Genomic DNA, 12,796 nt, shown 5'->3' with positions numbered 1-12,796 from the left:
AAAGACTGTACCACCATTCTATTACACACTTTGTAAAAGCAGGCATTTAACACACAGTCACATCCTAATCTGCCACCTTTTGCTGCAAGGCAAGAGGTTCAGGTACCTAGAACTACAATGCAGGAGGAATGATCTACCTTAGTTCTACTGCTGCTATAAGACCCATTAAGTGAGAACGGCTTCCTGACTTGCTTTCTGTTTCAGCACTGTGGTTATCAGCTTTGGCAATGGCATGCAGCTCTGGGGCTTCCCACCTGCCTAGCAATGGATCAAGTGAAATGCTGTTCAGGAACAGCACAAATCTGCCTTAGTATAGTTGTCTAAAATTGTGGCATTGATAAAACTTTTTTATTTTTAAACTTATGGATACAGTCTTTCATTGAAGAATAAAGTACTTTAGAAGAATTAATTAGTAGTTTAACAGTTAGATAAGTAGCAATTACTTACCTGCATCCAAAATTAAGCTGTACCACAGCAAAGTTCTGACTTGCCCAAATAATCATTCTGAATGGGTAACAAGCCAAGAATACAGCTCAGCTCTGCTTTCTTAGTTCTGTCATTTAACCAATTCCTCCCATGGAAGTCCCCGCTACAAAAAGTAGCGGCTACAGTGCAAGTAAACTTACAAGAGCTCAGGAACGATCAACACAGGGGCCCGAAATAAAGCGATAATGTTAGTGGCTAACCGGCTCAATAGTTTTGTTTACACAGTCTGGAACTGCAGCAGTCCACCTATGACACTGTATGAGACTGTCCAGCTGTGTGGGGTTTGTCTGAGGCGGGCTGCTTTGCATGAGACGAACAAACTGCCCACTTGAGCATTGCGCAGGCCAGACCTTCACCTAGTGTAACTTAACACGGCTATGCTGCCTGCCCTCACAAAGGATGCATTTATTATCTTTTTTCCCACTTAAGTGCACTTAAATTTGTTCCTGAAAAGCAGAACAAAACATGGGTTCTCAGCAGAACAAAATCAGTAGAAAGGTGCACTGCTGTCACTTGGAAATACTGACAGTTTTATAGCTGCATGTTCATACAAAAAAGGCTTAACTGTAGGAAGTCATTTTATTGTTGAAATAAATGACTTATTTACAGAGATAGTTACTTTACAGTTTTACAAAGCAGACATAGTTCTTCTCAGAATAAAGTATCAAAACAGTGACAGATTTAGCACTGTCTAAATGTAGTTTATCCCAAAAAGAAGTCTACAGCAATAATTAGACTAAATCATACTGATCACATAATAAAATGCTGTCCCTTGCAACTACAACCGTATAAAAAGACTTTTTATCAGTCATGATCTAGTGGATTAAGCATCTGCTATACTTCTTTCTTCTTGAGTATTAGTGGACCTACGTTATCTCCTGTTAATTCATTGTGCTTGTTGTGGGAGCCGTCACAGACAGGGAACTGGAAGAAAACATACATGAGGAATTAGTATAACTCTGTACAGCAACTGGGTGGTGATTTTTATACTTCTTCCTATGCCAAGAGCACTTTGATAGTGTTGCTAGTTCCTCCTACTATGTCCCATTTCAACATCAAACTCCCTGTCTTCTATCAGACACAGGACACATGTTACTACGGGGAAAAAAAATGCTGCTAACAGGTAACTAAGTTTGTGAGGTCCTAAAATTGCTGTTCTTAGACACAAAGTTAGGGATGAAGCCTTTTCCGTGAAAGAAAAGCAAGCAAAGCAGCCATCACAGCCACAAATGGTTTAAGGTTTATTGTGGAACTAGTAAAACTGGTCTTAATAGATTTAATCATTTGCAAACAGAAAGTACTGTTTTAAGGAAAACTGAAATACTTGTGAACACAGTGATTATTCTGAAGGAAGAATAGTTGAGAGGGTTTCTTAGGTCCAGGGCAGATTTTTCTGTTAAAACAGGAAAGCAGTCAGTCGAGAGAGGACAGAACCAGACTGCAGTCAGGACATTCAAAAGAAATTAAGGGTAGATGAAAAATACCCATGTACATCTAATTGATCTGAGGGATACGGACTACACAAACCAGTCATCTATTGGCTGCTCTGGACCAGAGGAGGATATGCTATCCCTCACCAACACAGGTCCAGCCTTACTTTCATTCTAAGATGAACAACTTTCTAAGCATTATTTTTGCAAAATAGAGTAGTTATCTTCTAATTAGTTGCAACATATTTCCAAATATTAAACAAGGCTTGCTTGGTTTTAATCTACACACAGGTGGTCACCCTGTAAGTGTTTCTAGAAAAAAACCCTACTGTGTTTCTTACAAGTTTCTACAGTTTCTTTCTGCATGTAGACAGGTTTACAGTGGAGAACAGAACTGTGCCATTCTCAAAAACCAGGAACATGTTCCATCTCCAGAGAAAAGCAACAGGTCAACATGTAGCAATTCACCACGGAAGCACTGATAATAGTATGCAAGTTTCAATCTTTAATCCTACAGTAGCACAGTGTCTTACCGTCTTAGAACGCCAACACCTGCAGTAAGCTTTAGTGAGGCACAGATCTTCGATGTTTATTTCATTCACTACTTTTGGATTTTCCTTCTGGATCTTGAGGTTAATCAAGCTATCCTTTTGCTGTTTCTTCTTAGGGAGGAACGGCCGAACAGCGAGGTAACCGAGCAAGGCCAGCACACCCAGGAAAGGCAATAACCGCAGCCATTCTGAAACTAAAGACAGGTGGAATTTAGATTGGCTCTTGACATCACATCAGTATGGTGCAGCATCAGCTACTCTCAAATGACTTAGGCTTAGGGTAGGGAATGGGGTTGCTCAGTCAGCAAGGCTCTGAGGGCAAACCTTAAGAAGAATGAAGACCCAGATTAAAACTTGGGTTTTACTGTAGACAAGGTAAAAATGTGACTCCTAGAATTTAAACTGAAGTCTAACACTAGAAGATGACTCAATGGAAGAGAATTAATCCAAAACAAATAAAAGACATACTGAAATGAGGAACCCTAAAATTACAGGGGTTTTGCTCACCCAAGGTAAACCAGCACCGTGTACTAGCAAACTGGGCATGATTACATGCGGTAAGTATGTTCAGTGCCAGAAGCTTAACATTCTGTATATGAAGAATTATTCAGTATGTTTTATAATTCAATTTTTAATTGCTTATTTCAGATTTTTAGCTTCTTGAAGTTTTTCTCATTTTATTTGTTCCAAGGTGTTTTTTTAACTTTTGGTAGAAATTATCAGATAAGCACTAGCAAAACCTTCACCAATCTTTTTGGTTTTATTTTTCAGAGCTCTGTTTGCTCAGGGATCTGCAACCAGTTTCTACAACACATAGAGAAAGAAAGAGTCCTAAGATCAGGTAAGTCAAGCCACACAAAATTGCTTTTTACCAAGCTGGGGAACTTCTTTTAAGTACAGGTAAGAGATTCAAGTATCCTCTGCAGACTTAGCTGCCTTGCTGCATCATTATAAATCGTCTAGACATACCGAAAGACTTACTGGACTTTTAAAGAAATTCACCAGCACCTGGCATAAGATTTATACATGTTAAAGGTGGATCCACTTTTCCAGCAAAACGTGCTGTGACAATACTCCAGTGTAATTTAAGTACCATGGTGCAATAAAGGAGAGAGCATTTTTCTAAATTTCCGGAGAATACATTAGATCTAAACAAACATACAGAAATGGAAAGGAGTTTAAAAATATTTTAAAATATTAAGAAACAAATAAGTGTAATGAGCTGGAGCACAAATAGCTGCACAAGCACTTTGTAAGACAAGACACTGTAATCAAGTTCTTCTTTTAAATGATTTAGGATCAGAACATAGCAAAATTTTGTTCTACAGTTTGTTTTTCAAGATTAAGATGTACAAGAAAGGAAATGCAATAGAGCAAGCTAAGGATGCTATGTAGGTTGTAGCTCTCAGAAATCACATTATTCTGTATACCTTGATTTTACTTGTAATAATAGAGCACATGTTCATGCTAATACTTTTCCAGTTAGAACACAGTGGCTTTTTCTCAATCATTTGAATTTTCTGAAAGTACACCACGTAATGAAAATACTTTGTAGGACTAGTTTTATGTTCTTTGAGCTTTCTATAGCCTTTGAAGTGAAAAACTACACTTACTGCATTTATCTGGGACTGCACCACAACTGTATAAATGCTAAAGGCACTACAAGAACTTTCGGTAGTCCTTCCACACCTGCACTTGCAGTGGTCCCTACACACAACAACTAACAAAATTTGCTAAGAGTCTCTGCAATAGACTAATCTCTGTTGCTCTTTTCTCAGTTGCTCTTTTCTCAGTTCCCCCAACAAGCTGTAAGCCCTAAATAATAGCAATTAACACTGTGCTACTTAAAATGGTTTTAGTTACACAAAATACTGAGTTTCCTGGACAGCAGTGCCTGTTCGTCTTTTCTGTCACTACTGTTCCAGAACACCACGTCAACAGGAATCCAAATGCACCTTCTGACCTTACGTGAAGGACTGACTTGGAATGTACTTTAGAAGAGAGGAAAAATACTTGATCACTGAAAAACATTTCCAAATTGAGTACCTAACATGACTTGGCAAAGAGGTGGATCTCTACAAAGCTATTCCGCACTCCAAGACAGAACAGACGTTCCAACAGGTGCACCATAACCAGAAGCAGGGCAGCTATCAAGGGTGTGATGAATAGAACTGGGCTAAGACTGACACACGAAAAGGAAGTGTCTCACATCAGAATTAAACATTGTTAAAAGAGACTGGTAACTAAACAGCAACTGGCATCTCAATACAGCTTGAAACTCCCTGATACTCCCTGGTGAAACACTGGAATAAGCTGCCCAGGGAAGTGGTGGAGTCACCCTCACTGGAGGTGTTTAAGGAACGTGTGGACGAGGCATTGTGGGACATGGTTTAATGGGCATGGTGGTGTTTGTTAGTTGATGGTTGGACTTGATGATCTTACAGGTCTTTTCCAACCTTAGTGATTCTGTGATACGACAAAAAAAAAAATCAGAACAGTAGTCATGTTTATGGGAGACTCATAACCGGTTGGGTTCATCCAAATGAAACAGGAACATGAGAGCTGTAACATCTGAGAAAGGAAATTAGAAACAACAAGAATGGGAAGTACAAGGTTATTATTTATCATGGTTATTATTTAATATTTGTATCATGCTAACTGCTGATAAAGAGTTTTGTCCTCACTAGCCAATGATTTCTTTCCATGTTTCTAATCTGGGAGTCTCTAGAAAGCCCCTAGTTACACCAATATGTACGCTAATCATAAACTGACTTGTTATTGCCAAAAGACTGCCAGAAGCTTATACTTTTAGACTGAAAAATCAACGTGACCATGCTTCCAGGGCATGTGAAACAACATGCTGTCACAAAGTAAAAAAGATCTTTGGACTGCGTGGGCAGGGACGGGAGAAAAGCTTCACCCAAACTAACGCAATGGTATTTCCTAAAACTGTAAGCTGCTCTGGGTTTTTGAAGCCGTTCATACCTTTCTGATGCAGATGTAAGGCAATTCCCAAGACTGTCTATTTTCACAGCTGATAACTCAGAATTCAGCAATGACATTGATTCTGGAGATTCTTTATCAGTTCTGCTGCATGGGAAGAGGCAGTCTTTGGAGCCAGAAATGGGGAGTATAGTAGCGAAGAGGTTAGTCTTCAAACTTGACTTGTATTAGACAGAGACCAATCCCAAAGGTAAGTCCTGGAAAGTATCAGGAACATCACTTGAAACAGGAATGCCCAGTGAATTCCAAGAAGCTGAGGCCATGGACCACAGGCCACAGTTACATTTTTGAGGAGAGGTTGTCTTAACTTTTAGTCCAACAGCAACAAGTCCAAAAAAATAAGAAACACATACACTGTGAACAGAAAGGGACTGGCCAGCCAGTGACAGTCAAATCAAAGCACGTGGTCCCTGCTTGTCTGTCACCAACTACTCCTTTGATATCTTTCACTTCGATTTATGTTTTAGCTAGTTTCTGTGGAAATGACCCTATGCGGACCCAAAAGCAGCTTCTTATAGTAACAGCTCAAATGCAAGCCAAAATTTTAGCAAGTATTAGCTACCAGTCAAAATGAAGATTGGAACTGTGATTGTATATTCTCTAAACTGATGAAATTCTTCATGCAAACTCAAATTACTCAATCACATTCTCTTCAGAACTAATAAGCAGTTCTATCCTAACTGTTTTCTGTTGTTGCTTGGGTCTCTTAAGGGTGTTCTCATTGCTACACAAACTAAACACAAAGGACCCCAGGCAACGCTACAGGCTTGGGGACGAGTGGCTGGAAAGCTCCCCCGCAGAAAAGGACCTGGGGGTGTTGATCGACACCCGGCTGAATATGAGCCAGCAGTGTGCCCAGGTGGCCAAGAAGGCCAACGGCATCCTGGCCTGTATCAGAAACAGTGTGGCCAGCAGGAGCAGGGAGGTGATCATCCCCCTGTACTCGGCTCTGGTGAGGCCGCACCTCGAATACTGTGTTCAGTTTTGGGCCCCTCACTACAAGAAAGACATTGAGGTGCTGGAGCGTGTCCAGAGAAGGGCGACAAAGCTGGTGAGGGGTCTGGAACACAAGTCTTATGAGGAGCGGCTGAGGGAGCTGGGGTTGTTTAGCCTGGAGAAGAGGAGGCTGAGGGGAGACCTTATCGCTCTCTACAACTACCTGAAAGGAGGTTGCAGAGAGGTGGGTGTTGGTCTCTTCTCCCAAGTGACGAGTGACAGGACTAGAGGAAATGGCCTCAAGTTGCGCCAGGGAGGTTCAGGCTGGATATTAGGAAAAATGTCTTTACTGAGAGAGTAGTGAAACATTGGAATAGGCTGCCCAGGGAGGTGGTGGAGTCACCCTCCCTGGAGGTATTCAAGGAGCGTGTGGATGTGGCATTGTGGGATGTAGCTTGATGGGCATGGAGCTGTGTGGTGTTGGGTGGGTTGGTTTTTGGTGTGTTGTGGTGTTGTTTGGGGTTTTTTTTGTTTTTGTTTTTTTTTTTAAGGTTGGACTTGATGATCTTACAGGTCTTTTCCAACCTTAGTGATTCTGTGATTCTGTGACTCCACACACCACTTTAATATGTCCATTAGCTTATTCAGCAGGCATGAAGGTAGAGAGGTGACAGTCCTTTTAGCGACATAGCACACTTTAAATACATTAAAAGCCAAAGCTATGGGTAGGTTAGCAAGCCACTCTGCAAATGACAAATTCATTGTTCAAAGGGGTTCTGAAGACTCTGTTGTCACGGTATCACCCTCTTTCCCTCAGTACTTTAAAAGATGATCCACAAAACTGTCCTCGTCCTGCCTGGCAGCTTGTTACATTGAAGTCCCTCTTAACATGTAGGACAAGTGTAAGACAGCCCACATAGGACTGCGTCATGTTTATGGAAAGAAGACTAGCACCTAGACTCTTACATAAACCTTGAAATTCTGACCACATGCTATTTTGAGGGGAATGTCTATGCCGTTTTGATGACATGTACCAGAATAAAAAGCAACACCAGCATGAGACAACACTCTTCATTTCAGTGAACTTGAGAAGAGAAAGGTAAAGCAGCTATGCTAAGAAACTGAAAGAGGCTTCTGAGCAGCAGTGCGACAATTTAGATATCCACTTTCAAACCCAAGGTCAAACATTCTTTCCTTCCTCCTTCATTGCTTTTACCTTCAGGAGTTTTGCACTGGATGTTAACAGTCTTCCTCTCTCCAAGCAAGCAGTCTTCCGTTGTGATTTGGTGAGGTCATGACAGACAAAAGGTGTCCCAAGATTTTTAATCAGCACACTATACAGTATCCTATACAAAAGGATGTTCCCTATACTTTTGGTCTGTTGTTTCTACAACTGATGCACTACAGAAACTGAAGTTGCATGTGCCTGGAAAGTAATGAAGGTTTACAGAAGCAATAAAAGAGCTAACAAGCAAAGCACTGCACTGTTCCAGATGTGGGTTCTGGCCTGCCTTTGCAAACAAGGTCTATGCTAGCGAGTGTTTACAGTGCTGGTCCCTGACTAAGTTCAGTAGATGCCACCAAAGGACAAATACTAACGCACTTGAAATGTTTTAAGATCAATATTATTTCTCACCTTCCCAAAAGAAGCAATGAAAAATGCTTGACATGCGTGATGTGTCATTTGCCAAAGAATATGCTCCTCTGTAATTTGTTGTAGTAGTAAACACAAAAGAGAATATTAATCATCTCATCTTCTCTGTTGTCTAATAGTCTTTCACTAACGGTAATTCAATAGATACGATCCTCTAAGTGGCTGCTGCAAAATAACTCCCAGAACTGGGAATACCCTGCTCTTAGAGGCTTACAACTTTGGGACAGGACAGACTAAGACCACAACAACAATGTAGAAGAGGTGCCACTTGTTGAAGCAATCCAGTTTTCTCAGATGGAACTTTAGACTGACATCAGCTCTGAGTGCAGGTAAGTACAAAAGTCTTTAATGAGCAATAAGGTTTCAATGACTTTCAATAACTTCTAAGCACTAAGAGAGGATCATTTTTTAATCTAGGTGCCTATGATGTGGCATCCTGTGATTTCCTTTTGAAAAGCCTCACCATGTTGCATTTAGCCTAAGCCATAACTTTAAGCACCTTGTACAGCTTTGCTGGATTTTCCTCCATTTTCATTCATATCCACCTTAAGAGGAAGATGTATGACAGCAGATATTAGTCTTGTCTAGCTGACTGTTGAAAAACATGAGAAAAGTGTCAAAATATTGTCTCTATAGCTATGTATTTTTAATTGTATTTCTGTTTCCCCTTTTTAGGGTGTTTAGCACAAAACCAGTCAAAGAAATCACTAAGAACTAGAGACAGTGGATTGTTTCAGGTACGCTCATTAAATCCTACCAGGTCTCAAAGCAATTTCTGACTCAGTTCCTTCTTTTACCTTTGTTTAATATTTTTGGGACTGACATTTCAATGTCTGGTCTTCGCTTAAGGTTTCAGTTGTTTGATTTTTGCCCTCCCTCCAAACCCAAGGAAGTACCTGTTTATGGGGTAAATAACATGACAGCAAACCAGTTCTCCCCTATTGGTCATTCTATTAAAAAAAAAGTTCTGACTAGAGGTTTTCAGAATAAATTATATTGCTACTATGTAGTGTGAATAAATACAGAGACTGCACAAATAATCCTGTTACAGAAACGTATGTTAGTGAAACGAAGTGTTAGTGAAGCAAGAAGAGATTAAACTCAAGCATTACTAAGCTTAACAAATTTTAAGCACAACTTGTGGTTAAAAGGGCAATGACTTAAGTAGGAAACTGCCAAATGCTAGGAATATGAGAAGCTGCACTGCTCTGTAGCTTATTGTGTCCCCTTCCTCCCAACTTTGTAGCAGCTGAATTTCCTCTATTTAGTAAATATAATTAACAGCATTTTCAGATAAGAGAGTAGTTGTAGGGAAAGAAAAACGGTTCCTTTAAAATGGGTTTCCTTGTCATGGGGAAGACATGGGACTTTAAGTTTACAAGCAGCACAAACATGCTGGGAAAAAAGTACTCAAACTTGGTTTTAAACAAATTGTGCCACTTCTAAAGAAACTAATTTTCCACCACTATTTAAGTCATATAGCTTAGTGCTGCAAGAGAAACATATAAGGTTGATTCTACACTTTGAAGACGACTTCTATTTCCAGAGAGTTTCAGTTAGAGCATTCCTCTTATTATCGCTGAACTAATCTTGTCATTTGACACTACCTGAGGTTCTGCCTGTGTTATCACAGCTGGGCCTGGGCTCAGGTAGTTCCAGTTTGCAAAGCACTGAAACGCACTGACACCTAAAGAATTTGCTAGTATTTAGTTTTCTTTCCTGTTTGCTCTGTGGTAGGGCTATGATTAGTGAATAGGGATTTTCACTCCCTCACCCAGAAAATACTTATAAAAATTATTACATAACCCCCCCTAACTTTGTGTATATAGCAGGCTCCCCGAAACAAAGTTGGGTTTTTTTTTTTTAATCAGTGTAGATGCTCTCTTTAACCTTTTAAGCAAATGAAGAGGCAGTGTTGTAGGCCTTCAGCTAGAATCCCATCTTCTGCACGCGCACGGCCTCCGACTTGCTGGTGCTTGCACAGTGCAAACGAGCTGGGGCCGAGAAGCCTGGTACGCTTTACTCCCCCTACTCTGACTGTTACCACGTACCTCACAGGGCACCTTAAACGTCTTGTGGGGTAACTTTCCTGCTGGAACGCTTTAACGGCGATTTAACGTGCGGGGCTCCCCCCTTCTGAAACAGGTAACTCGCGTAGCACGGCCGGGAGAGAGCGAGCGATGCCTGGAAGCGGCAGCCCGGCACGGGCCAGGCCCGGGGGCTGTGCCGGAGCCCAGGCGGGCGCCAGTGTCCAGGCAGAGCGCGCCGCCCCACCCGGCCCCAGAGGGGCGGAAGGGGGTGACGGCCGCCGGGACCCCCCGCTCCCCCCACCTACCTGTGAGGCGGATGAAGCCGCCGACGCTCTCGGGCAGCGGCAGCCGCTTGAGGTAGGCGGGCAGCTGCACCTTGACGATGCGGGCCAGGCTCTCCAACACCATGGCGGCGGCCGAGAGGGAGGGGAGCGCTCCGCGGCCACCGACCGCCCCCGCCGCGGCGACCCGCGCGCTTCCTCGGGCTACTCCCGCCGCGCATGCGCCGCGGGGCGGCGCCGACCCCGGCCCCGCGTGTGCATGCGCTGAGAGAGACGGCCCCTTCCCCTCCGCTCGGCCGCGCTTCCTGCGGGCGCCGCGAGGGGGCGCTGCCGCGCGGGGGCCGGGGGCGCCGCCGCCGCGAGGCGGCGCGCGGGCGGCGCCGGCCGTTACAGCCAGGAGGGAGCGGCGCCGCGAGCGGAGCCCGGTGGGCAGCGGGGCCGGGGCGGGGCGGCGGGCGCGGGGCGGGGCCGCGGCCGTTGGCGGCCGGCAGGGCGCCGCCCGGGTCAGCGGCTCTCCTGAGGCGGCGGGCGGCCGGCGGGCGGCCTGCGGGTCAGGGGTGAGGGCCGGCTGGTCGCTTGGGCCTTGCTCGGCCTGGGCAGGCCGCGCTTGAAGGTCCAGCTGAGGGAGGTGCGGGACTGCGACTTTAATAACGTGTGGCTTATGATTTGTAGGCGATATATGACCTGTCATCACCCTGTTGTGTTAAAGTTGCATTTGATGCCAACAGTCTTAAAAATACTGAAGTAAAAGACCGAAAATTTTTCTTTGTATGAATGATGTTTTTCATATGGTATCGTAACTCTTCTGAGGTGGGATAACGTGAGTGCTGAGAGGTTTAATATTACAGGGAGGGGCCCATCCGCCTCATGTTTGGCGATAGTTTGCGCAGAACAAGCTGTATCTCTGAGCGTGTTATTTAATTTTATTTCATTTTACGTAAGGAGACCCGTCATTTTGGCATGGAAAATTGCCCCTGTATGGCCAGGTGAAAAAACAGGAAGTATGCAGCCATTCCGGGTCAATTTAGACAATCCAGCCAGACCTGAAAACTCTTGGTCGTGAGTCCAACTAAATACTAGCAAATTCTGTAGGTGTCAGTGCGTTTCAGTGCTTTGCGAACTGGAACTACCTGAGCCCAGGCCCAGCTGTGATAACACAGGTCCCTTGGTCGTGAGTCCAACACCATTTGGTTCAGGATGCTTTGCTACTGTGAGTGAATCCATCAAGTGCTAACAGCATATAGCACAGAGCGTGAGCATCTTCAGGAAAGCTGAAGCAGCGCAATCCTCCTAGAAGACGTATCTCCTTCCTTACGCTATCTTGACTGGAGCACAGTTCTCTCTCCTCCCTCAGTGTATGGAAACTATACCATATCTGCCCATATCAACTGTGCCCTTTTCCTGCCAGCCCAGAATTGGTAATTAAAAAGTTTTGGGGTAAGTTAATAGGGTTGAGCAAAACAATGAAAGAGTAATTATAGGTATTTCTTGAGTCAGATGAACCCACTGGTCTGTCTTTGGCTGAATCTACTCAGCAGTCATGTTTGCCATGTATTGACTAGGATGTACAAGCCCAGTGCTAGATCTCTTTCACTAGTTTGCTTTAGTGATCAATTCAGGATAAATCTGCATAAAGAACTCGGGGGAAAAAAACCAGATACTGGAAGCTAGGTTTAAGACAAACAAATCCAGCTTGTTTGTGCTTCTGGCCTGAGTATTACTTTTCTACCTGTGACCCTACATTAACATTTCCTGATGACTCATCATCTTTAGCTAATGAGAATATTCCTGTGATCTCAGAGTATCTTAGTTCCCTGCCTCACCTAAGTTTATCCTTGTAATGACTATGTCTGCTGTCCTAAGATGATTCCTTCTTATGTAGGCAAATGCCTGCTATTAGGCGAGATAATGAAAGAGCGAAATGCTTGATTATTCTGTAAAGATTACAAATCAGATGTCATGATGTAACCTTGTTTGTGAAACTTTCTGAGGGAAGAATACATGAGGCTGAAGATACGTAAAGTAAATCCTCCAGCTCTGAATCAAACAACTTCACATTGAAGTTGAGAGCCCCTGTCCTTCCCTCCTCCTCCCTTTCTTCTGCTCTTCCAGCCTTCTCTGGCTGCTAGCTGTGATACTGGGAGCACAGCTGACATCTCACTGAAGCTCCTGAGCCCCGCTGTGCTGCCTTTGATCAGTGCTCCACTCAGCACACTGCTAGGCAATCTGCACATGTTGCAGAGAGGAACCGTTCTCACTGCACCTTGCCTGTCTGCGTAGGTATCAGTTGACGTGAGTGATGAACGCTTTTGGTATATGAAAGGCTGAAGTCATGGATTATGGAAAAACTATAAAGAAAATGAAGCTTGAATGAGATTCTTAACTGAGGGGAGGTAAAAGATGGTCTTTAGAAATCCAGTTTGAA

At 43.4% G+C, this 12,796-nt stretch overlaps 1 protein-coding gene across 1 annotated transcript; it reads right to left on the bottom strand.

Annotated features, from left to right (window-relative positions):
- Window positions 1-1,054: 1,054 nt before the first annotated feature.
- CISD2 (CDGSH iron sulfur domain 2) lies at window positions 1,055-10,523 on the bottom strand. Its single transcript, XM_059817754.1, has 3 exons — window positions 10,396-10,523; window positions 2,450-2,661; window positions 1,055-1,410 (listed from the first exon to the last, which is right to left on the bottom strand). Exons 1-3 carry the CDS (start codon window positions 10,496-10,498, stop codon window positions 1,321-1,323), a joined length of 405 nt encoding a protein of 134 aa, XP_059673737.1. The 5' UTR covers window positions 10,499-10,523; the 3' UTR covers window positions 1,055-1,320.
- Between the last annotated feature and the right edge of the window lie 2,273 nt (window positions 10,524-12,796).

This window comes from Gavia stellata, chromosome 5 (assembly GCF_030936135.1).
Source record: "Gavia stellata isolate bGavSte3 chromosome 5, bGavSte3.hap2, whole genome shotgun sequence".
Lineage (NCBI taxonomy): Eukaryota > Metazoa > Chordata > Aves > Gaviiformes > Gaviidae > Gavia > Gavia stellata.
Note: the sequence above shows the minus strand (reverse complement) of the source record. Positions and strands in the feature narration are given on the sequence as shown.

Coding starts and splice junctions, on each gene's coding strand:
- CISD2 (XM_059817754.1), bottom strand. CDS start 10,498: ATGGTGTTGGAGAGCCTGGCCCGCATCGTCAAGGTGCAGCTGCCCGCC. Junction 2,662..10,395: donor CGGCTTCATCCGCCTCACAG/GTAGGTGGGGGG, acceptor ACCTGTCTTTAG/TTTCAGAATGGCTGCGGTTA. Junction 1,411..2,449: donor GGTGTTGGCGTTCTAAGACG/GTAAGACACTGT, acceptor GTTTTCTTCCAG/TTCCCTGTCTGTGACGGCTC.